The following is a 20,806-nucleotide window of genomic DNA, read 5'->3' as shown; positions in this document are numbered from 1 at the left end:
CTGTCCGTCCAGCTGTCTGTCGCTCTCTTTTTCTGTCTGTCAGCAGAGCTAAAAGCTACTGCTCAGTGAGGTCATAGTCACCTCTTTCTTATTTAACAGAGGGTGTGATGGTGGGATCGCTCTGCCCTGCAGGAGCCAGGGAGGCTGGAGAAGGAAGTATTTCATTTTTAAAAAATGTATTTATACGAAAGAAGCAATAACACAATGTGAAAAGAAGTCCTATGCTCAGATTTTATACTAAAACAACACTTTTCTACCATAAACTAACAGATTTTAAATCATGTTGATGCTGCATTCAAGTGCAATCAGGTGTCATAATAATTCAAACAAGACCTCAGACGTCCTTTGAAAGGATTTATTGCCTCTTTCTCGTGAAATTGGTCATAAATCATAAAAGTGTTAGTCCAGTGATTTTACAGCCAGAGTGGAATGAGCGAGAGATGGGAGACATATTTTTTTTTTAAATATTTTTAGCCAGCGATACGAGCAATGTAAACACAACACACATATCAACATATATCAATCAGCCCTATGCCAATCAGCTACAGTCTGTGTGATCTGATCACAGCAAACCTTAAAAAAAATAAATCAAACAAAATAAATTCACAGTAAAGAAAAGTTTATGACAATTCATATGTCAAAGTCCTGTAAACACCATCAAACTTCACAATCAGCACAAAAATCAACATATCATTTGCTGCCGTTAAGACATTCATCAGATGAAGTGAGACAATCATCTTCTTCAGTCCTGAGACCGACTTGTTCACATTTCTAAACATGGGTTTTTAGTAAAAAAAAAAAAGAGCATTTTCGACTTCATTTTACAGTCTGAGATAAGCCACGTAGGGGATAACGGCACCGGTAGAATATAATCTAGTATTAAAATACATTTTTAAAAAGATTAGTTTGACACTTTGGGAAATATAAACACACAAGTTAATGAGTGAGAGAGTTAATTAGACAGACGTGGAGGTGCTGGTAGGCGCATATTTTCCTTTTTGATAGAGTCAGGTAACCGCTGTGAAACAATCGATGCCGGTGCTCCCACACTCTCATTCACTGTCTACGTCACTCAACCACCGCTTGCTCTCTCTCTCTCTCAAACCATCTTGCCGTGTAAATTGTGAGTCAGACTCAGATTTAGAAGCTTTTCATTTAATTTTCCAGTACGGACACGAATGAGCACATTTCCCAAAAATGTCGAACTACTCCTTTTAAAGTTTCTAATAATTTGCTCAGATTGTCTAAATCTAGACTGTTTCAGACTCGTGTCAGACAGCTTCTGCATCATTATATTAAAGTTTTTAATTAAATTAAACAAACACGATGCATTTAATTCTTATTTAAACTTTAAAGTATGTAAAAAAAAATAAGTAAATATGTGTCTGGATGTGGCTGCTGATTTCAGCGACACAACAAACAAAATAAACCTGAATGCAGTCGTAAACATAAATTCGATTTCACAGTAAACATAAATTTATAGTTTTAATAAGCCAGAAAGGAATGTTAATGTCCTCCCCACATCTTACCTACAGTGTATCGTCCCGCTCTAAGTGAGCTCAGCGATCCTATAAACGCTCTGAATACTGAGGCTACAAAGGCCTGATGCCTGTGGTGATAAATACCAGCAGATGGCACGATAAAGTGATTTAATCTGCGATTAAAAATGTGATTTTATATCCTATAATGCAATATTAATCTGGATATTTTGAAATTGCACCTTTACATTAGACCTGTAGGACATTTTGAGACACGTGGACGAGGGTGTACTACCATTTAATCCCTGGTTCAGTCTAAATATTTCTACTTTTCTGAGTGAAAAACTCTGCAAATGAGGTAAAAGAGTGTTATAAGTCTATATTTAAATAAGTTAAACAGACTGCTGCTGTAGTTTAAAGATTACTCAGGAAAATTAAACAATAAGGCTGATTGACACTGATGATTCCTCTCGTCTTACAGTCCGTGCAGCCTTCACACATTAATTCACAGCGGGTTACAGAAAGCACTGGTGCCTTTTCCTCGGATGTAGCGCTCTGCAGTGCCTGCAGGCGGAGCTGTTGCAGTGACATGAACATGCCAGGTCAAAGATAAAGCTCTGCTCGTCATAGAGAGCCATCTACTGGGCGGGCGACGCTGACACATGTAAGAGGAACTCAGGACGCTGTCACACATAGCCCTTGAATAACTGGAAATGGCTCATATCGTGTAATGGCTTCAACAGATCAATGCTTCTTTTGTTTTGTTTTTTCTGATTCTTTCCGAATGAAATGACGACGATGATTTCACGTCTCTGCTTTGGGATCAGTGTAGTGGGAGTTAATCTCAAGTGTGATGCGCGGGAAGCTACAGACACGGATGCAGGTGAGATGTACAAATCACAAACCGATGACTCAAAACTGGATCCAGTTTCCGGTTTCTTGTGGTCGGGATTGAGCAGGAACAGAGCTGAAAAACACATCAACACGTGTTAGTGTGTTTAGATATTAAAAGGACTCGTAGGACAGATGAACAAAGGTGCTACTGTTTACATTAAATAGCCAGAAGTATGTGGACACATTAACTCACTCTGAGATCTTTTTACAGTTGTGTTTGAGTCCAAGTTATTATTAAAATCGTCATTTATTTTCATTTTATATAAGATAAGATCAAGCCTTTATTATTTATTTAGTAATTTAGGTGACGCTTTTACCCAAAGCGACTTACAAAAAAGGGAAACGATCAAGATACAGAGCGAGTGTTCAGAGCTCCTCTAACTGGCTGCCACCCTGGCAACATAATTATCTAATGGCACTTTAAATTTCTCTGTAAAGAGCTTTAAAAATCATCCAACACAGACCTCAGTGCTGGACCTCATTAATACATCCCTGCAGCCTGTTTCCTAAACTTTGTGTAACCTGGACTGTGGTGTCCACATACTTTTGGCCTCAGAGTGTACAACACAAGGCATGAGTCGTCTACCTTGCAGGAGCAGAGAAGTCTCCCCAAAGATCTGAGCTAGGGTTCGACTGAACCACTGTGTTAGAGTTACTACTGTCGAGCTCCAACAGGCAGCCTGACACAGAGGGAGAGAGAGAGAGAGCTCGTTAAAACTGACACATTTAACTTCATTTTCTGCAGCCTGAAGCACTAATGAGTCACTTCACAGCAACTAATTAACACACTGGTTGAGAAATAGGTCACTGCTGTAGGTTAAAGCTTCTCATACAGATGTTAAATGATCCATTAGCCCAAATAAACGTCTACGATCACAGAAAGTGACTTATATTTAGGCACAGCCTGACTTTACCTGTCGGTGTGCCGCCCGTCTGGGGGACTATGTTGTGATTGGATGATCCTAATGAAGGAGGCGGGGCTATCTTGCCTCCAGGTGGTGGTGGGAGGAGTCCAAACCCACCTGAGCCTTGTGGGCGTGGTTTATCCCTCTTTTTACCTTGCTGGAGACACAGAAAAACAAAAAAACTTAAAGGTCCACTGTGTCAGATTATAGCAGAAATGTAATATAATATTCATAACTCTGTTTAATCACCTGGAAATAAGAATCACTATATTTTTGTAATGTCTGCGAACTCCATAAGGAAGGAGTGATGGGAAGCGGTTGCAATCAAACCTTCACGAACAATCTAAACTCTGATCCTCTATCGACTTTGTTTATTTCATGTATCAGCTTCTATATCTGAGGCTGACTCAAGAATAGAGACACGAAGAAGTTTAATTTGGTTTGAGAGAGCAAGCAGGGGTTAAGAGACGTAGACAGTGAATGAGAGTGAGCGAGCGCCGGCCTGGATAAATTCGGTTAATCAGAGGAATAAAAAGTTAATTTCCTGATTGTTTCACTTCTGGATAGCCGCAGCGCCTGATCCCTGTCTGAATGCACCTACAAACTTCTCCTTTAATCCATATTAACACGCTTAAAAACTGTTATCCTACGTTTTAGTTTCACTGCGAAACGTTTTTGGGGATGAAGTAACTGATTTAATGAGAAAATTTTAACTTGAGGACTACAAATGATCCCTGATTACACTTGAGCTTTAAGTTTTATAGGCTGCATAAAGTTGTTCTGATTTATTATGACTGTTTTCAATTATGATGTGACTTTCTACGCTCGCCAGATTTCTCGTTTTATTCCAAATGTAGTACAAACTGGAACATCTGACGCCCAAACAAACTTCTTACCCCGATATTGAGTGTGATGGTCTGCCCCTCTTTAAAGCCCAAGTCCAGTTTTGGTCCTGAATCCCCGAGCTGGGCGCTTTTACTGATTTCATTCTCCTGTTTCACCCATCTGCGTCGAGACAGACAGATCAGCACAGATATACAGAAATAGACAAAGCCTCTCAGCAGTTTTCCGGAGAAACTACAGCATGCAGCGTTCAGCAAGTACACTGTACATCTCAGCAGAGACAGCAAACCACACAGTCACTGCTCACTTGAAATGGTCCTGCAGAGCCACGTTGAAGTCAAAAGCGTCACCCCGGTCGCCAAAACCAACTCCTATGAACGCACTGCGACCTGCGGGCGACAGAGGACGTCACGGTACATGAACAACAGTCGACATAAAGCTCTTCAAACTGATTCGTAGTCATGATCATAAACCTCACCGTTGTCGTCCTGTATCCGTAGAACAAAGTATCGGCTGGAGTCGCTGACCGTTTCCACCGCAACGCCGGGATACTCCTTAATCGGAGCCTGGGCAAAGAGCTCCCCTGCAGGACAGGAGGGAAAATGATCCATCCATCCCTATTTATCACGGTTAAAGCCACTGTCATAGTCGGAGGGTTTTTAAAAGGTTAATACGTGATGAAAACATACCTGAGACCTTGTCCTCCAGTTTGATGTACGCCACTTGGCCCTTGGCTGTGATCCTCAATCGACCAGACCAGTCTGGGGTATCCAGCTTCCAGTCAGCTGCCCTGTGGACAAACATACGGCCACGCTGCAGTGGTTAGCACTGTCGCCTCACAGCAGGTTCTTGGTTTGAACCCTGGATTGCTGTAGGCCTTTCCATGTTCTCCCCTTACCGGAGTACTTTAATGTCAGTACTCTGGCTTCCTCTCATGTAGGTTTGTGCATAAAAATAGTAACTGTCCCTGTTTGTCTGTAAAGGTGACGAACTGCCAACTTGCCCAAGGTGTCTCTAATGCCAGTCGCAACCATTAAAGAAAATGGGATGATGGTCCACCAGAAGGAGAGCCACCAAGTTTACAGGATGCTATATGCCAGGGGTCTTCAACCAGGGGTCCGCCAATTTTTGTCCTAATAATTGACACATTTTTTACCAAAACAATGGTCCAAAGACGCACAGCTCTTGGCATTTAATAACCAATAATAATAATTAGGCATGAACTTTTTTTGTTAGTCATAAACACATACAGGCTAATAACCCAGTATATAAATAGGTTAGAAAGTTGAAAAGGCTTAAAATGTGACACATTTTAAAAATATTAATTACATGCGGGGGGTCCCTGTTCTGTTTGTCTCTTGTCCAAGGGGTCCTTGGGCTGGAAAAGGTTGAAGACTCTTGCTATATTAAATTTTTTTGCTTTATTTGAGGGACTTTTAGAGATAAAGATGTGAACAAAAATTTGAGAAAAGTTGCAATGGCATCTTTTAATATCACCCCATCATCTAACTTATCTTGACACCTCTTTGCAGAGATGGAAACCACTAATTTGCACTATATATTAATATACGGTGGCTTAGGCATTAATATTAAAGTCATACTGTATCTGAAATGGGACAAAAATCTATTATATGAGGCTGCTGGAGGCTGTACGGATCCATGTATATGGGACGTAATGGACATTTTATGACGTTTCCCTTCATGTCTAGACGAACTGTCTCAAAGGCGCCTCCATGACAAAGTTTAAATGAGGCAAATCCAACCAGAAAACTACGGAAGCGTATTGCATTCACTTGAAAAAAAAAAAGAAAAAAAAGAAAAGAAAAAACTCCAGTTTTTCTGAGTCATTTATTTTTTGGTTTGTTTTTCGGAGTAATTATTTCTGTTTTTCTGACTAATTTTTTTCCACTTTTTCAGAGTAATTATTTTTCATGGTAATTTTTTCCCCCTTGTTTTTCATGGTAATTTTTTTCCTGAATTATAGAGATACTTTGAAATCCCGCAAGACCATCCGACCTGGAAAGTGACTCCCGTGGATCTATGGTGACTCGATAATTCAGAAAAAAAATTACCACGAAAAACAAAAATCACTCCGAAAAACAGGGAAAAAATTTTTCCAACTCAGAAAAACAGAAAAATAATTACTCCGAAAAACAAAAACAAAATTAGTCAGAAAAACAAAATACCCCCAAAAAACAAACCAAAAAATAAATTACTCTTTTTTTTTAAGTGAATGCAATACGCTTCCATAGAAAACCCTGACATTTTTTATTTTTTTATTTATTTAGAGTGACTGTGTAAAGACTGAGCACACACAGTCCTGGCAAACCGCCCATATCGACCCGGCATGATGTAGTTCAACCGCTCGACAACAAAGCAGCGGCGAAATTAACCGTTAACAACCGGACACGTATTTTCAAATAACGACATACTTGACGTACACAACCGCCCGGTGTTGTCCGTTATTCGGGATTTGAAAGTGGACTGGCCACACCGACCGAGCGACACTAAAACACGGTTAGATAAACCATATTTATGTAAATGAAGAAGGAAACAAAACGGCCGTTAGTGACCGACCGTTAGAACGTTACCTGTACGAGCGGTTTGAAGCTCGCGGCGGGATTCGATAAACGTTGACATCGGGCTTCACGCACAGGATCGACTCGTACTCGCCCTCAGCCGCCATCTTGATTCAACTGTTATTGATGTGGGAGTTGTGGTTTTGTGTGTGTGTGTGTGTGTGTGTGTGTGTGTGTGTGTGTGTGTGTGTGTGTGTGTGTGTGTAGCATACGACGTCCTAACCGTTAGTTACGTTCGCTGAACGTCACTCAGTCCATTTCTATCAGAACCGTTATAAACGGTACTCTATGGAAGCCTATTGCTGCCACGACAGACAAATTAATTTTTTTTTAAAAAGTATCACATTTCAATGTGAAAATGAATTATTGTCATAACAGAATACATGTCACGTTAAAAAGTGATAATTTATATTGTTAAAATGTGAAATGTTTCCCGGTAAACAATAAATTATTATTCCCCTCAGGGACAATAAAGATTTCTTGAACCTTGAACCTTCATGCTGGTGTTGGAACATGGTGAGATTCTGTTGTTACTGAGCACAGTGGATGATATTGTGATAAGTATGCGTACATTAAGAAGGATTTTAAAATGCAGGAGGAAAACAATATAAATGATCACTTTTTAACGTGATACGTTTTATGTTTGACAATAAATTATCACGTTTTAACATTTTTTAATCATAATCCTGTGATTCATTTAATGTTTTAAATTGTTTTCAAATTTGCTGTTTTAATGATTTTAAATGACATTCTGATGTTTTTAATTAAATTTTCTTCTCTTTTTTTTATTTTTTATTTTTATTTCTATTTCTATTGCTTGTCTTAATGTCCAATGTTTTTCCTTGCCTCTGTAAAGCACTGTGAATTGCCTTGTGTACGAATTGTGCTATACAAAAACCCTTGCCTTGCCTTGCCTTACAAAATAAATAAAATTAATAAAAATAAAATAAATTATCACATTTTAATGTGAAAATGGATACATTTTTATTTTTCTTGGCATGGTAGCAATGTGCTTCCGTAGAGGTTCACTATCATGAAACTGTTTGAATTTTCATGTTTTTGTTTAAGAATAATTAATCATTTTTAAACTTCAAAATAAAATACTTAGAGTGTGTATTTAATATTACATTTTTTTACAAAATAAAAGCATAAGGGGGGGGCGGGACCTTGCAGGTGAAAACTGCGGAAGCGGAAGTCGTCGTGTGAGTGTCGTCTCCTCGAAGATTCCTGAAGCTCCTCTCAGGTTTACTGCTTTATATATTTATATTTTTACCTATAAATACTCATATTTAACGCACGAAATCACGCATGACTAGTGCGTGTTATTATGAGCTAAACTCAGCGGCTGTTTCTCGACGTGTAGCCGCTGTTGCGGTCGCTATAACCGGCTGTGTAAGCTGACTAAGGCTTAGCAGCACCGCTCGGCTGTTAGCCACAGGGACGAGCTGCTCGTCGTCTTCAGTCGCTCTCCGAGGTGCTGAACGCTCGACGTGTGACTCCTGACAGACAGCCGCGGTCAAATTACATCAGACATAACTCACCCTGATCATCCGTGTGAACTATAAACGCTCATGTTTCCTCACACCATCCTCCAGCTGACTAGCTCGTAGCTTAGCCACACACAGCTACATGAGAATCAGTGTTTGTCGCAGTGATTTTATGACAAAACTGGCACAGCTCCTGGTCTGGTGTTGCAGACTGTCACACATTCATAGTTGCCTCAGCTCTTTTGTGTTGACTCCCCCTGCAGCTCGAAGGATCTGGTTTCTGGCATCCTGAGACAAGCCAATGCAGTCAGGAGGAAGAGAGACCAGCAGGATGTACGCGCACTGAAGGGAGAGGACAGCTACGACTGGACTACATCAGAATAAGTCTACACGACAGCACAGACATTTTACACAAGGTATGTGTGCGTCCGATATTTGATAATGTGTTTGTGGATCCTTCAGGACATGTGCATGCTCTCACTGACGACAAAGAGTGCACCATGCATCAAGTGTTGTGTGTATTTTTAAAGAAAACCCTTGAATAGATAGAGGAAGACTGGATTCAAAGTTTAATTTATTGTACAAGAAGGAGCGTTTAACACTGCAACACACAAAAGGGGTTACAGGTTACAGAGAAAAGGCTCCTCGAGGAGCTCTAACTGTTGGTTCTTATACATACAAAAATTATTTTAGATGTGCAAACAAAGACTGCACGATGCATCAAGTGTTGTGTGTATCTTTAAAGAAAACCATTGAATAAGGAAGACTGGATTCAAAGTATCAAAGTATCAAAGTTAAATTTATTATTCTTGTACAAGAAGGAGCGTTTAACAGTGCAATACACAAAAGGGGTTACAGAGAAAAGGCTCCTTGAGGAGCTCTAACTGTTGGTTCTTATATATACAAAAATTATTTTAGACGTGCACCATGCATCAAGTGTTGTGTGTATTTTTAAAGAAAACCCTCGAATAAGGAAGACTGGATTCAAAGTTTAAGTTGCATTTATTATTCTTGTACAAGAAGGAGCGTTTAACAGTGCAACACACAAAAGGGGTTACAGAGAAAAGGCTCCTCGAGGAGCTCTAACAGTTGGTTCTTATATATACAAAAATTATTTTAGACGTGCACCATGCATCAAGTGTTGTGTGTATTTTTAAAGAAAACCCCTTGAATAAGGAGGACTGGATTCAAAGTATCAAAGATTAAGTTGAATTTAATATTCTTGTACAAGAAGGAGCGTTTAACAGGGCAACACACAAAAGGGGTTACAGAGAAAAGGCTCCCTGAGGAGCTCTAACTGTTGGTTCTCATACATACAAAAGAGTGCACCATGCATCAAATGTTATGTGTATTTTTCTTTAAAAACCCTTGAATAAGGAAGACTGGATTCAAAGTATCAAAGTTTAAGTTCAATTTATTATTCTTGTACAAGAAGGTGCGTTTAACAGTGCAACAGAGAAAAGGCTCCCTGAGGAGCTCTAACTGTTGGTTCTTATACATACAAAAATGATTTTAGACGTGCAAACAAAGAGTGCACCATGCATCAAGTGTTATGGGAATTTTTAAAGAAAACCCCTTGAATAAGAAAGACTGGATTCAAAGTATCAAAGTTTAATTTATTATTCTTGTACAAGAAGGAGTGTTTAACAGTGCAACACACAAAAGGGGTTACAGAGAAAAGGCTCCCTGAGGAGCTCTAACAGTTGGTTCTTATACGTTTTTTAAAAAATGGGCTGTCTCGGGCACCTCCCACCTGATACAGATAATATAACATTCTTTTTGGTTTTCTGCTCAGCGATGAGCACTATGATTCATATCCACATTTTACTTCTCTAGCTTGTCTCTCCTAACCTTGTACTACTGATTTATAATTTTCTCTCCCTGCCAGCCTCAGTAAATCAGAGCCCAAATAATTAGAAGTACACGAGACATTGATATGTTTTACCTGCTCCACATTTATCATGTCATGTATTTGTATGTTTAGTGAGTTTCTGTGTTTTATATCTGTGTAAAGCTGATCCAAGTGGGATTAATAAGTTTAATTGAATTTGAACCTGTAACCATTCATATATGTTAACAAGCTTTCTCTGATTTAGATCGCGGTGGTTTGATTCTCCACCAACTCAACCAGACACCATGACGTCCTCTATGCTGCGCCGACAGCTGAAGAACCTGGTCCAGAACTACTCTGAGGCAGAGGTCAAGGTAAGACAAACAAATCATGAATATTCTCATTATTTCAGCGACATATACGTTGTTTTCTACGAGTTGGAGAAAGTAGAGGCGTGACAGGAAAAGAGGGAAGACTGATGGGGGATGAGGGATGCACCTATGGTCCGTGGCCAGATGTGCCCAATAAAATGTTCAGCATCTTAAACCTGTAGGTTGTTATCGAACATCATAAGACACTTACAGTTCTGTGGTTTAGAAGTAAAGTTTCTACAACAGTTAACACATTTTTCTTCAGTCCTAGAGCTGATCTGACATGAAACATGAGCAGTGGCAGAACAGATTATGATAATAATGGCAAGGACACACTGACATTTTTTGCTTCTTTTGCAGGTGAGAGAGGCAACATCTAATGACCCATGGGGCCCATCCAGCTCTCAGATGGCTGACATCTCCGATCTGACCTACAATGTGGTGGCCTGCAACGAGATTATGACGATGCTCTGGAAACGCCTGAAAGACGACAAGAACTGGAGGCACATCCACAAGGTGAACATAACAGTGCACAACAAGTCCCTTACTTTGTGTTAACAGCCATTTCACTGCCATTATTGTAGATGCTGCGCCAACCTTGAAATTTAAGTTTATTTATAGAAATAGTTCATTATAAATATACAGATTTCGATAGGTTGTAGATAATAATGAATTGAGAGTAATATGGTCACCCAAAGATTCCTCTTCAGCTTTCTATTTGAATTAAGGGCTGTCGTCAACATACTAAACAATGCAGGCTTTTGAAAGCCAACAGGGATACTTACAGCACTGCAGTACTACTACTACTATGTTTTTACACTGATTTTCAGTATCCGTAAATATAACCATTGTTCCATAATACGTAACGGAGCACACCTGATGACCCTATCCCAGAAAAAACTGCTCTTTAGCAGCTCTATTGTGACCCATGAGAGGAAAATGTTTTGTAAAAGAAGGACTAACTATAACTTAACAGTAACATGAGCAGAAACAAAATAAAAAATTCATTGAAAGGTTTCTCATCTGTGTTCAGGGAGGATCATATCTGAAGGTGAAGGACGCTGAAAGGCCGGTGTCCAATAAGTAATAAGAGCCCGGTATCAGTGTCCCTGTAGACATCTTTAATAAACATATTTTGTTAAATTCTTTTGATTTTAAACTCGAGATGTGATCAAAACCAGGGATACCCTAAATGTAGAAGATTAAAATTTGAACTCTTCTTTCTCAGCTGAAACGTAGAGGATCATCAATGAACTCCATCACATGACATAAATTATTTATATGTTTTTAATGAGGATCAGATTAAAGTGACAGAAGGGTTAAAGACGTAAACTACACCACATATCTGCTATTGAGTTACTGGGATCATGAGGGGTGTCATGATTTTCTGGTTAGACGATGGAGTCTTGATTTGTAGCGATCAACTGATTATCAACAAATTCTTCTTTATGAAGATGAACTACATGTTATCAGGCAAAAACTCGTCCTTCTATATTTATATATAAAAAACAGAAAAAAGTTGAAAACTCTGTGGCTAGTCAGTTTATTTTTGTTTCAACCGTATACGTTTCTGTTTCACATTTGTATTCGTCGTCATGCCTTTTTTCATACCAGTCGCTGACACTGCTGGAGTACCTGTTAAAGACCGGCGATGATCGTGTGCTCCTGAAAATGAAAGACAACATCTACATTGTCAAAGCCCTCACAGAGTATCGCTTTGTGGAAAAGGATGGCAAAGATCAGGTGATGCATGATTTTTAAATGTCCAAGGCATTCTGCCCTTTAGTATCCATTTAAAGAGTGCATATTCGGCACTATACTATATGAACCTTTGAATCAAAGCTTCCCAACTGAACAAACCTTGACTAGATCTAAAGACCTTATGTCGGATTTTATAGATTTATTTAATGGTTAAATTTAGACCATATGGAGGTTTGGTCTTGATATTTTAAGGTTTCGAAGGTTGGGGTCAAATCAAAGTCTAATGTAAGCATATCTGTCCCAGGGAACAAATGTCAGAGAGAAGGCCAAAGTTGTCCTTGTTCTTATGGAGGACGATGACAAACTAAAGGAGGAGAGAGACTTTGCCGTCAAAACCAGAGAGAAGACGTCAAAAGGTTCTGCTGGTGAGCCCATCTGTCCTAAAGCATCACTGCTAAATACCCATTGTTTCAGCTGTTTTTGTATAATTCTGCCTGGGCCTCTCACACAAATCTGATTTAATCTATTTTTTTTCATCCATCTTCTAACCAGCCTCATCCACAGACACCATTAAAGATCCCAACTACAAGCCATGCTATATGGCCGGGGCCAGTGGGCTCCCATCCTTAGACAACATACCCTCAGTGGCTGACTTGACTGCTTCCTTCCAGGCCCGCAAAGAGGAGCGTCTTAGACAGGAAGCAGAGAAGAAAGAAACTGAGAGGAGGGTAAGTGTATCACAAGTACAGTGTCCAGCTACATAGAGTGAGTGGACACAATAGCATCAACACTACTCCAGTACAATATAATGCAGTGGAGTACTGTACAACAACACTACGAACCATAGCCTCAGAAATACCCTTTTCGCAAAGTCTCACCAAAACTGAACTTTCCATAACAGTTTTTCAAGGGCTATTTGGGGTCAGTGACAAACTTTAGGGAGGCCTCTGCGTCGTCCAAAGCAATAAGTCAAACTGTGTTTGCTCTCTGTCTCCTTGACTGACTACACAGAGCAGCTGGGCTGATAAGGATGAACTTCCCTGTTCCACTTTTTAAGAAACCAAGGTTAAGACAGACTGACTGTCTCCGTCTTAGAATTTGTTGAACTGAATGTGACCATGACTTAGGCTAGCTTTGGTAAGCATAGTTCCTTGTTTTTGAATCTGCACATCTTTATCTGGGTAAGGTATAGCCTTGTTTGTAAACTAGCAAATCTTTTAGTTCCAGATTCGTGTTGAATCCAGGGATTCATTTCAAGCTACAGGTGTTTAATTAGTGTAATTAGTAAGTGTCAGTAAGTGTTTGTGTTGTCATATTCTAGGCCAAGATGAGTGAAGATGAGCTGAAATGGGAGGATGCAGGCAAAGACCCTAATGTTAAAGTAGCTGCTTGGGGAGAAGACAAAGCAGAGGAGGAAGAGGTGAAAACAGATGCATGGGGAGCCCCCAAAGAGCCTAAAGAGGCCACAGATCCATGGGGCACACCCGCAAAACCTGATACACCAACTGATACAGAATCCAGCAGTGATCCTTGGGGGGCTCCAACTAAAACTGAAGAAGATCCATTTGCAGCACCAAAAACCGATGAAGATCCATTTGCAGCACCAAAAACTGACAAAGATCCTTTTGCTGCACCTAAAAATGGAGAGGATCCATTTAGTGCATCAAAAGACGACCCTTTCAATGCACCAAAAGATAGTTTAGACCCCTTTGGTGCACCCAAAGACAAGGAGGATCCATTCACTGCACCAAAGGTTAAACCAGATCCCTTCAGTTCGTCTAATAATGATCCGTTTAATGCTCCCAAAGATGATCCATTTAATGCTCCAAAGGCCGATCCTTTCAGCACCCCTAAAGACGACCCCTTCAATGCCCCAAAGGACGATCCCTTCAACTCCCCAAAGGATGATCCCTTCAATGCCCCAAAGGACGACCCCTTCAACGCTCCAAAAGACGATTCTTTCAAGACCCCAAAGGATGATCCTTTCAACTCCCCAAAAGATGACCCATTCGGTACCCCAAAAGATGATCCCTTCACCGCACCAGCATCGACACCCCCTAAAGAAGACCCATTTGCAGCACCAGCATCAACACCCCCTAAAGATGACCCCTTCACTGCTTCTGCAACTTCGCCTAAAGATCCTTTTGCAGCACCAACAACACCACCTAAAGAGGATCCCTTCTCTGCACCATCCAAACCTACAAAAGATGACCCCTTCGCTTCACCAACAACACCCCCGAAAGAAGAAGCAGTGCCATCCAGCCCACCAAGAGATGATGCCTCAGATCCCTTCAATGCTCCTCCACTGAACTCACCCCAAGGCAGTGCAGATGCATGGGGAGCCCCTGCCAGCTCACCACCCGCCACCGGGGAAGATCCCTGGGGTGCTCCATCTGCTCCAAGTGGAACAAAGGGTGGAGATCCTTGGGGGGACGGGACAAGCGCCTCCTCACCCATTGGTAATTCTAGTGGTTTTGGTGATGCATCAGACGCATGGGGAGCCCCAGGTAAGAAACAAACACAGTTTGCTCAGTTGTTTTTTTTTTCAGAACTTGCCTCTGTATCCCATGGTTGTCATTAGCGAATTACACATCCTCTGGGGTCACCAGATTTCAGTTAAGTGGTTATATTTTGGGGGGGGACATAACCCCTGTGCCACCAGATTGGGACTTTGTTGGGCTGCTGGAGTCCTGAAGACATCAGTACCTACCGCAAGCCATTAAACATTCATAGGTGAAATGACAAGGCCCCTAAGTAAAAGACTGAAAGGAGCACTGAAAGCTGACATCAGCAATCTGTGAACATTAAAACCAGCTATAGCATCGACTGGAAAGGGCTCTAAGTCATCAACCAGGAGTCGGTGGATAGTATAAAGAGAAAAATCGAGGAGGCCATTTGTGTCTGACGTTACAGTCTCCCCCAGATACAACCACATATTACATGACAGAAATTTCTTACTAAGGTCACGTGAGGATACCTGGATTCCAGTTGGTTCCAAGCTCTGGAAACTGCTAACCTCATGTTCACAGTATTTTATCACAGAAATAGACTTCCCTGTACTCTACTGTTTTGACCTGATTGAGCTCACCTGCTCTATTTCCTTGTTTAGCTGCAGCTCCAGTTAGCACAGATGATGCATGGGGATCACCTGCTCCACCCCCAGACACCTCCCCATCTAGTGACCCCTTTGGAGACGGAGCATCTAAAAAAGGTGATCCTTGGGGTGCACCTAGCAACGGGACAGGTAAATTACACTTTATATTCTACGATTCATCCATTATTCATGAGTAAGTACAAGTAAAACCTCACTGTCTGCTTTGTACTCAGCAATAAAATTCTCTGATTAAATCAACTAAACTTTCTGAGCAGTCTGCTAATATTTCTGCCTGTCTTTAATCAAGTCTATGTCAGCTGGACGTTACTCTAAACCCTTAACTGCTTATGTGCCTTGTATGCAACCATTTTCTTCCATTTTCTCCATTTCCCCTTTTCATCTTCCCATCAGTCAGCAGAAGCCTAACAATCTTAATCAACTAAACTTCTCTTTCGCTTTGCTCTCTCTTCCTCCCTGACCTGTCCCCAAAAGAAAACACCTTTTAGAGTAGAACTGGACCTTTATTGTATTGCAGGAGTGCAAACCACGCTGGAAAAGGAGACACACAAAAAGACTGCTTCATTTCTGGGCTCTGCTGGGGCATCGCTTGTCGACTTGGACGATCTATTTTCTTCTAACCCAAAACCCCAACTGCGCCCCCTCGCCAATACGTTCGCCACCCAGGCACAAGCCATCGGTAAGGACAGAAAAGGAGCTTCACTCTGGGTGAAAAAGGCTTCATGTGGAATTATTTGTGGTGTGCTTGATTCGAACGGATGCATGATCAACCTCAAAGACTGGAAAATCACAGACGTAGTAAAAATCAGTAATTACCCCGGTGATGTTTTAAATGCATTCCACTTTTCAGCCAGGAGGAGACAGAGAGACGGGTGGAGACAGTATGACTGACAAATAAATATTTATCAATAGGTTTGTCTGGAAAAGCTTATTGTGATTATGTGTTTTGCCTAACCACCCCTCCCCTGTGGTCTTGCTGTAATATATAGACATTGTTGTGTATGTGCGTGTGTGTGAGCATAGTGACCTATTAAAGTAGTAGTATATATTAACCAGCAGATATTTAACTCTTCTCACCCCTCTCTCTGCTTTGCTGGAATACTTCAAACTGTATACCCACTCCACCCTCTTTTATCCCTCGTCCCTCCGTCCTCCTGTTACTACTCCTAATTTCCCAGGTGCTTTCAAAGCCAGGGGCCCTGTGGTCAGATCAGGGGCTGTTACAGGGGTGTCCCTTCCCGAAACATCCGCTCCATTCTGCGCTCCTTTTGGTTCCACCCTTGCTCCCTCCTTTGGTGCAACTCCTCCCACTTTTGGAGCTGCTAATCTTGCCAGTGAACCTCCCCTGTTTCAGCTACCATCCCATACCGCGGGAGTGTCTTATTCTGGTTTAAACATACTTCAGGCAGCTCCTCTGTGTTCAGCAACCGGAATGGTACAGTCCTCTGTTTCTGTGGGAGGGGGTCCACAAGTTGGATTTAACATGAACCCCCAATATGGAGGAGGAGTGGTGCAGTCTGGATCTCTGGAGGGGAATCCTTTGGCAGACCCCTTCTTACTTGGAATGGGTCAGTCCGGTTTCTTTGGAGGGAATCACCAAGCATTGGGAGGATCCACTCCACAGGCCGGGGGTGGAGTCCCCTTGCAGCCACAGTTGCTCTCAGGCAGCGGGAAGGGTGACACAGCGAACCAAAACAACAATCCATTCCTGTTCTGACAGCTTGTCATGTAATCGTTCATACCTGATGCATACATCATATTAACTACCAATTACAGTGGCTCGTTTTGCATGTTTTAACCTTTAAATGTGCTTCCAAAGCATCCTGAGATTTTCGATTGTTTTCCAACATACCCCCGAGTCAGTCATTGCTTTGGGTTACTTTCATTATCGTCATCATCCAATGGGTTTTGAAGTCCATGAAGATTCTCAGTCGTCCAGGTCATCTTTCTTTGACAAGAGTTCAATCTTGGGAAATTGGACTTGGTTGTAGATCTGTGAAGACATTTCACCTCTCATCCATTCTTCAGTTCTGGTGGACTGGTGGAGAGATCCGATTATCCAGCCTGGACAAGATCATTGATCAGGCCATTGGTTCATTACGGCTAGTACAACAACGAGCACCAACGAACCAAGTGGAAACAATGGCCTAGTCAAAGATCCCGCTCCCAAACAGTCAGTCAGAACTAAAGGAGCTTCTTGGATGAGAGGTGAAACTTCTTCATACATCTGCAACCAAGTACAGTTGGACATGGCCTACAAAAACCAAAAGGAAACTTATGGAGGACAAGTAAAGGCAAGCAGATCTATCATACAGCGCTTCTCAACAACAAGACAAGGCTATCAAAGTGTTTGCAGGACAAACCATAAGTAAACATGATCATCAAAAAGATCTTGTGACTTTGGCTGTTTCTTGCAATAAAAGTTGCTTTTCAGGTGCAGGTCAGATGTCAGAATATCCGTGAATTCACCAAAGACCAAAAATCTTTGAGTATCGTCTCTGCTTGAAACTGAACTAGCATGTAACAACAGCATTACGTTGAAGTTGTAGAACTTTTTTGTTGAATTTTTCAGGCTAAAACATGCAAAACCACTTGTATCATCCTTTGAACCCATCACATCCCCCCTGAGATCTACACATTAGCCCGGGTTTAAATGTATGCAGCATAGTGCATTAACATAATACTGGATCGTCCAGTCCTATTCTTCTTCATGCACAAGAAAACAGAAAGCACCTGTGTGTGTGTGAGTGTCTATGTGGAAACACTGAAGAAGTGCTGTGTATTTGAGTGTTGTATGACTCTGTAAAACATTAACTGATCCGAGGACGACGTTAAAAGTGTGCATGTGTTTGTATAAGGCGGAGTGTGTGTGTGTGTGTGTGTTTGCAATATCTATTGTGCTGATGTAAATAGTGGAAGTAATCACAGATAAACCTTGAAATATACTGTATATTAGAGTGTTACGAAATCATGAGTAACTATTTATTGATCTATTTATTGACTGATTTATTGCTTGATTATTTATTGATGCAGCAGTGACCTCCAAGAACGACAGGTCTCTATGGAAAGTCTGACAGTTCAAATGTACACAACTTTCAAGTGTTGACATTAACAACCCAGAGGCTTAACCTGAGATAGGAACAAACGCCTGTTTGAACTGGAAAAATGGTCAAGTGTCTGGAAACAAGATCACATTGCTAACGTGTTGTCGTGTTAATAATGAAAAATCAATGCGTTCACGACACAATATCGTGCTCAAGAAAAGTTCAGACAATTCTTGACGCGTAAAAACATGAGTTTGCGCATCAACAACGCGTTAACGTGCTGTCAACAAATGAGTTAACGATGTGTAAAAAAAATTAACTGTTTGCGTGTTCGCAATGTATTGTCAACAGAAGCAATAACACGTAAAAAATCAGCCCATTATTGACCTGTTAAAGCATTGTCAAGAAATCTCAACGTGTTGACAGTCATGTATATTTGAACTGGCTTGGCTTTCCATAGGTTTCCTTACACCTGATGGTCACGTGCGATGTCGGGCGTGATTGGCTGTTCAAACACTACTTTATCAATCAACTCGGTAACCGATGGTGGCTTTTTCATCCCTGTTTAGATTTGTGGGTTCATTGTGTAATCGAACACGTCTTTGCTGGCTTTAGACAAGAAACATAAGTGTGTATTACTGTACTGATGTTTAGCTACGGCGTTGGCTGAATAAAAACCGAATTTGAACATATCTTGAACTCTTTACCGTGCATGCTGTCTGCGTGTGTATCCACCCCGCTACATGGTTGGTTTGTTGAACACACACCTGTATGAACGGCTCCACTTCACCTTCATGTAGCTCCGCAGACCGGCAGCTGCTGTTTCCTTGTGGCTGGAGATGAAGTTCTGAGATGTAGAAATCATCAACGGTAGCAGGATTAATCCGAGATTTCAGTAAATCAAAGCCAACCTGAGAGGTCACATAAGTTTATAATTGTTGGCGTTCTTTGTGTTTCATGGGCCTGTACACGTCTTTCATGTATTTTTCAACTCCTCTAAATGTGAACTCTGGTGGAAAACTTCAAGGAGTTATCGTAGAACAAGACGAGGACGGAAACACTAGTCCATACCACTACTATTATTATTATTATTTAATTTCTCAAATTTAATTTTGTATGAAATGAATTTATTTTGCTGTGTATTTAAATTTGAAGCTGTGTTGTAAACTGTGACAGTATACAGTATACATTTGAGAAATAAAATGATGAAGTGCAAGCTGTCTGTTCTGTTTTCTTTGAGCTGGAACGTTGTCACCACAAGAGGGCCACAAATGCACACATATTTAGACACAGCGTACTGTCATGTATGACCACTTGATTCCACTGTAATTTATATATCTTCCTCCTGAAGTCGGTCACCATCTCCTTCGTCCTGTCGGTGTTAATGGAGAGACTCAACAGTCAATCCAACATTTCCTCCTCTTATCAACAAAGTCTGTAATCGCCATAACAATGTAGAAAAGTGTAGAAAGAAATGAGTAAAAGGTAGAGTTGGTCAGTTGAAAATAATGAAATAAAGGCAGCAAATATCAACTTAAATGACTTAAAATCCCGGCTGTTGAATCTGTTTCTCAAACTGTTCCAGGACTCCAAAGAAACTTGACTGAAACAGTTCAAGCAGGCTGTTCCTGGTTTTCCAATCTGGGATTCAAACCCATGACTTTGAAGCGACGTGATTGCCTAAAGCCAGCAGCTGTATATAAACTGTACAGCTGCACTGTTTTGTCTTAAGTAGGGTTGAAGTTTAGAGAGCAGCACAGACCATCGTGAGCCCACAGTGCTGTCACACATCTCAATCTAAGCTGGTCTGTACCATACTGTCGAATTAATCACTGCAAGACCAGAGGTCAGGAAGAGATGAAGAAGAGAGACTGAGGGAGAGAGAGAGAGAGTGATGTGGGGATGAATAGAGAAAATATCAGGAGCAAAGGGGAGGGAAAGTAACAGATGGACTTGTGGGGATTAAAGTGAGATCTGGGTGGGTTTCTGATGGAAACTCAACCCAAGACGGAGGAGGAAGTGATGAGGGAGTGTAGAGGAAAAGGTAAAGGAATCCATGTTCGAGGAGAGGTGAAGGAAAGAGTCTCTGCCGGGGTCCCAAACAAGGTGAGTCGAGCTGATTTTTTTATTTCTTACCTTAATGTACGAGTGTAAGCTGATCAAAAGTTGAGCGTGAACAACAGCTGGATTTTTCCAATCACAAACATGAAGGGGGGGACGAGGTTTCATCTCATCATGATGAGACTTTTATTGACTGTGAATCTTTTGTTTTAATGTGGTGACCAGTCAAAACAGAGTTTACCCACCAAACTCTCCATTAAAACCACTAAAAAATAATGTTCTGTATGTTGGGGCTCATGCCTTGAAGCTGTTAGTCTGGTTAATCCTCAGCTGTTGACAACATGAACAGGTGTATGGAGACATGATGTCTACACATGTACAGCAGAACTATAACAGCCTGTGTGCTGTATGGATTATAGTTTGACACCATGAGATGATTTGATGGACCGAATTAAATCCCAACGCCTGATTGAATGTGATTTGATTGAAATGATGGTCTA

At 41.1% G+C, this 20,806-nt stretch overlaps 2 protein-coding genes across 3 annotated transcripts; one reads left to right on the top strand and one right to left on the bottom strand.

Moving 5' to 3' along the window:
• Window positions 1-341: 341 nt before the first annotated feature.
• necap1 (NECAP endocytosis associated 1) lies at window positions 342-6,873 on the bottom strand. Its single transcript, XM_019254338.2, has 8 exons — window positions 6,712-6,873; window positions 4,810-4,910; window positions 4,599-4,703; window positions 4,428-4,509; window positions 4,174-4,282; window positions 3,287-3,434; window positions 2,959-3,052; window positions 342-2,445 (listed from the first exon to the last, which is right to left on the bottom strand). The coding sequence occupies exons 1-8, from the start codon at window positions 6,804-6,806 to the stop codon at window positions 2,391-2,393; spliced, it is 789 nt and encodes a 262-aa protein (XP_019109883.1). The 5' UTR covers window positions 6,807-6,873; the 3' UTR covers window positions 342-2,390.
• A 973-nt stretch (window positions 6,874-7,846) lies between these two features.
• On the top strand, window positions 7,847-19,458 carry epn1b (epsin 1b). 2 transcript variants are annotated; one of them, XM_010737710.3, is made up of 11 exons: window positions 7,847-7,942; window positions 8,450-8,602; window positions 10,283-10,391; window positions 10,749-10,904; window positions 12,003-12,131; window positions 12,394-12,514; window positions 12,642-12,817; window positions 13,411-14,596; window positions 15,199-15,333; window positions 15,719-15,880; window positions 16,380-19,458. In XM_010737710.3, exons 3-11 carry the CDS (start codon window positions 10,323-10,325, stop codon window positions 16,916-16,918), a joined length of 2,673 nt encoding a protein of 890 aa, XP_010736012.2. In that variant the 5' UTR covers window positions 7,847-7,942; window positions 8,450-8,602; window positions 10,283-10,322; the 3' UTR covers window positions 16,919-19,458. The 2 variants fall into 2 exon arrangements, with proteins under 2 accessions (XP_010736012.2, XP_010736014.2); XM_010737712.3 differs by lacking the exon at window positions 16,380-19,458 and having other exon boundaries at window positions 15,676-15,859.
• The last annotated feature ends 1,348 nt before the right edge of the window (window positions 19,459-20,806 follow it).

Source organism: Larimichthys crocea, chromosome XIII, assembly GCF_000972845.2.
Source record: "Larimichthys crocea isolate SSNF chromosome XIII, L_crocea_2.0, whole genome shotgun sequence".
Taxonomy (NCBI): domain Eukaryota; kingdom Metazoa; phylum Chordata; class Actinopteri; family Sciaenidae; genus Larimichthys; species Larimichthys crocea.
Note: the sequence above shows the minus strand (reverse complement) of the source record. Positions and strands in the feature narration are given on the sequence as shown.

Excerpts from the sequence above, each read along its gene's own strand:
- necap1 (XM_019254338.2), bottom strand. The coding sequence starts at position 6,806 with ATGGCGGCTGAGGGCGAGTACGAGTCGATCCTGTGCGTGAAGCCCGAT. Across the intron at positions 3,435-4,173 it reads CCATCACACTCAATATCGGG|CAAGGTAAAAAGAGGGATAA; the intron begins GTAAGAAGTTTG and ends CTGTGTCTCCAG. Across the intron at positions 2,446-2,958 it reads GACTTCTCTGCTCCTGCAAG|CTCTGTTCCTGCTCAATCCC; the intron begins GTAGACGACTCA and ends TGTGTTTTTCAG.
- epn1b (XM_010737710.3), top strand. The coding sequence starts at position 10,323 with ATGACGTCCTCTATGCTGCGCCGACAGCTGAAGAACCTGGTCCAGAAC. Across the intron at positions 10,392-10,748 it reads ACTCTGAGGCAGAGGTCAAG|GTGAGAGAGGCAACATCTAA; the intron begins GTAAGACAAACA and ends CTTCTTTTGCAG. Across the intron at positions 14,597-15,198 it reads AGACGCATGGGGAGCCCCAG|CTGCAGCTCCAGTTAGCACA; the intron begins GTAAGAAACAAA and ends TTCCTTGTTTAG.